This window comes from Olea europaea, unplaced genomic scaffold (genome assembly GCF_002742605.1).
Source record: "Olea europaea var. sylvestris unplaced genomic scaffold, O_europaea_v1 scaffold17991, whole genome shotgun sequence".
Classification (NCBI taxonomy): domain Eukaryota; kingdom Viridiplantae; phylum Streptophyta; class Magnoliopsida; order Lamiales; family Oleaceae; genus Olea; species Olea europaea.
In genome coordinates this window covers 1-2195 of record NW_019235732.1, presented here as the reverse complement: position 1 = coordinate 2195, position 2195 = coordinate 1, and the positions used below count along the sequence as shown (strand labels likewise).

The following is a 2195-nucleotide window of genomic DNA, read 5'->3' as shown; positions in this document are numbered from 1 at the left end:
AAGTAAAATTGATAATTTCTTCTTCTACTTCTTTGATTCTTATTGTTTCAACAATGTATATGTTAATGCTAGCTTCTGAGAAATTGATTTTGATTGCACATGTTCTTCACTTCTAGGTTCCGTGCGCATTATTCACTATTCATCTTTCTTCCAACAACTGCTGGGAAATTGGAAATCCGATTCCGGCTGACATTTGTGGTGTACGCATGCATATCTACAACTTTCCAATATTGCTGTACAAGGAAAATGTTTGGATAACCACCGATTCATATTTCCTCCACTGCTGCTGCATTTCCTTCATATTTGATCATACCCACTAAGAAACTGTGTTCTTTGAAATTTTCACCATGCCTGAAAACTCCATTAGGACATAAAAGGAACGTCTTCTGTGTAAAAGCCACGTCATCTGCTGATACAGTCATAGAGATCATACTCAACAGCAACCCACATCTTCTTTCGAAACAAAGAGTCCACTGTCAGTAGTTTTTGATGTTCCTCGAATCATTTGGAGGCAAACTTTGAGGCCTTTGGGGTATTTTGGGTTCGGTAGGAGGAGCATTTGGGACGGTGGTGTTGGGTTGTTTCTTCTTTCAGGGACAGTCCTCTTGACCCTTAGCTTAGCATGGTTGAAAGGGTTTCAGTTGCGATCAAAGTTCCGGAAGTATTTAGCCGTGTTTGAATTTGATCAGGCTAGTGGTATGTGCACCGGTACACCTGTTAGGATAAGAGGTGTAACTGTCGGCAACGTCATACGTGTCAATCCTTCCCTGAAGAGTATTGAGGCAGTAGTTGAGATGAGGCAAAATTGAATCTCATGATTTCTTTTTTTCATGACAATGTGGTTTTACGGCCCTTGGTGTTGGCATTTGTAGGTTGAAGATGATAAAATTATAATACCTTGAAATTCGTTGATTGAGGTGAACCAGTCAGGTCTTCTCATGGAAACTACGATTGATATTACACCGCGTAATCCTATTCTGACACCTTCAGTGAGCCCTCTTGATGCAGACTGCGTTAAAGAAGGTTTGATTGTGTGTGATAAACAGAAGATAAAGGGATACCAATGGGTTAGTTTAGATGAATTAGTTGGAATATTTACTCGCATTGGGCGTGAAGTGGAAGAAATTGGCGTTGCAAAAACCTATTCATTGGCTGAAAGAGTTTCCTCTGTTGTAGAAGAAGCACGGCCTTTGCTTATAAAGGTATGATGTGCATATTTTATATTTTCTGTTTGGTTATTGCAATTTCTCATTGATCTGTTTTTATTAGTTCTGACTGAATATTACAAGTATAAATTTAATTTTGTTTTCATAGTTAACCATTGTCAAATCCCAACATCTTTATACTGTACTTTACTTGGAAAGATTCACAAATTCCTAAGGAAATCTGTATGGCAATTGGCAGGAAATGGAACATGCGTAAATAACATGATAATTGCTATGGAAAACTTGATGATGAAAAAATTGTTTCAAACGAACAAAAAGAGAACTTGGAAAGCATATTGATTTACTCTCTTAAAAATATATAGCATATACTTGTAATATCTGTTTGTATCAACATTCCAGACTTTTGATTCATGATAATCGATTTAATATTAATTGAAGCAGCATTTATGATAAAGTTACATTCTTGGGCATAGGGGTTTCAGTTAAATTGTTGGATCCATGTTTTTGTCCTCCAACTGCTTATGATCTTGATTTTATATGTCTCTATCTGGATGCCATATGTCATTGATTTTTAGGGTTTAGACCTCACTCACTTCTAGTTGTATAGGGAACTCAACTAAGAGAAACAATAATGTTAAAATGAAGCTTGCTATAACCCTCAAGTGATACTAGAATTCTCCATTCTTTGTTCCTCCCAATATAGTCATTTTCTTTTGTGTGATTAGCTCAGTGTTAGAGTAGGGGTATAAGCGGGCTGCTCCCGCACTACCCATGTTTTCGCTGTTCGCCAAGCCAAGTTTAGCATGATGAGTTTCCATGGCTCAGCACCGTCCACCTGCTTGGCAAATGCTAGGCCATGCCAGCCCAACCCACTTGGCCCTACAAAATAAAAAATTGTTCGATAAATAATTTATGTTTACATTTTTGTGTAGGAAATGACATGATATTAAAGTAAAAATGTAAATTAGAATAATTTTAGATTGACACATATTAAACTATCTATCATTTCAGATGATACAACTTTATAAT

General features: G+C 36.8%; 1 protein-coding gene and 1 pseudogene across 1 annotated transcript; both read left to right on the top strand.

Moving 5' to 3' along the window:
* Positions 1-258: 258 nt before the first annotated feature.
* LOC111378269 lies at positions 259-2170 on the top strand (annotated as a pseudogene).
* On the top strand, positions 939-1734 carry LOC111378271 (protein TRIGALACTOSYLDIACYLGLYCEROL 2, chloroplastic-like). The gene is made up of 3 exons (XM_023001448.1): positions 939-1202; positions 1290-1465; positions 1608-1734. The coding sequence occupies exons 1-3, from the start codon at positions 939-941 to the stop codon at positions 1732-1734; spliced, it is 567 nt and encodes a 188-aa protein (XP_022857216.1).
* Positions 2171-2195: the final 25 nt, after the last annotated feature.

Excerpts from the sequence above, each read along its gene's own strand:
- LOC111378271 (XM_023001448.1), top strand. The coding sequence starts at position 939 with ATGGAAACTACGATTGATATTACACCGCGTAATCCTATTCTGACACCT. Across the intron at positions 1,203-1,289 it reads CACGGCCTTTGCTTATAAAG|TATAAATTTAATTTTGTTTT; the intron begins GTATGATGTGCA and ends GAATATTACAAG. Across the intron at positions 1,466-1,607 it reads AACTTGATGATGAAAAAATT|CATTTATGATAAAGTTACAT; the intron begins GTTTCAAACGAA and ends TAATTGAAGCAG.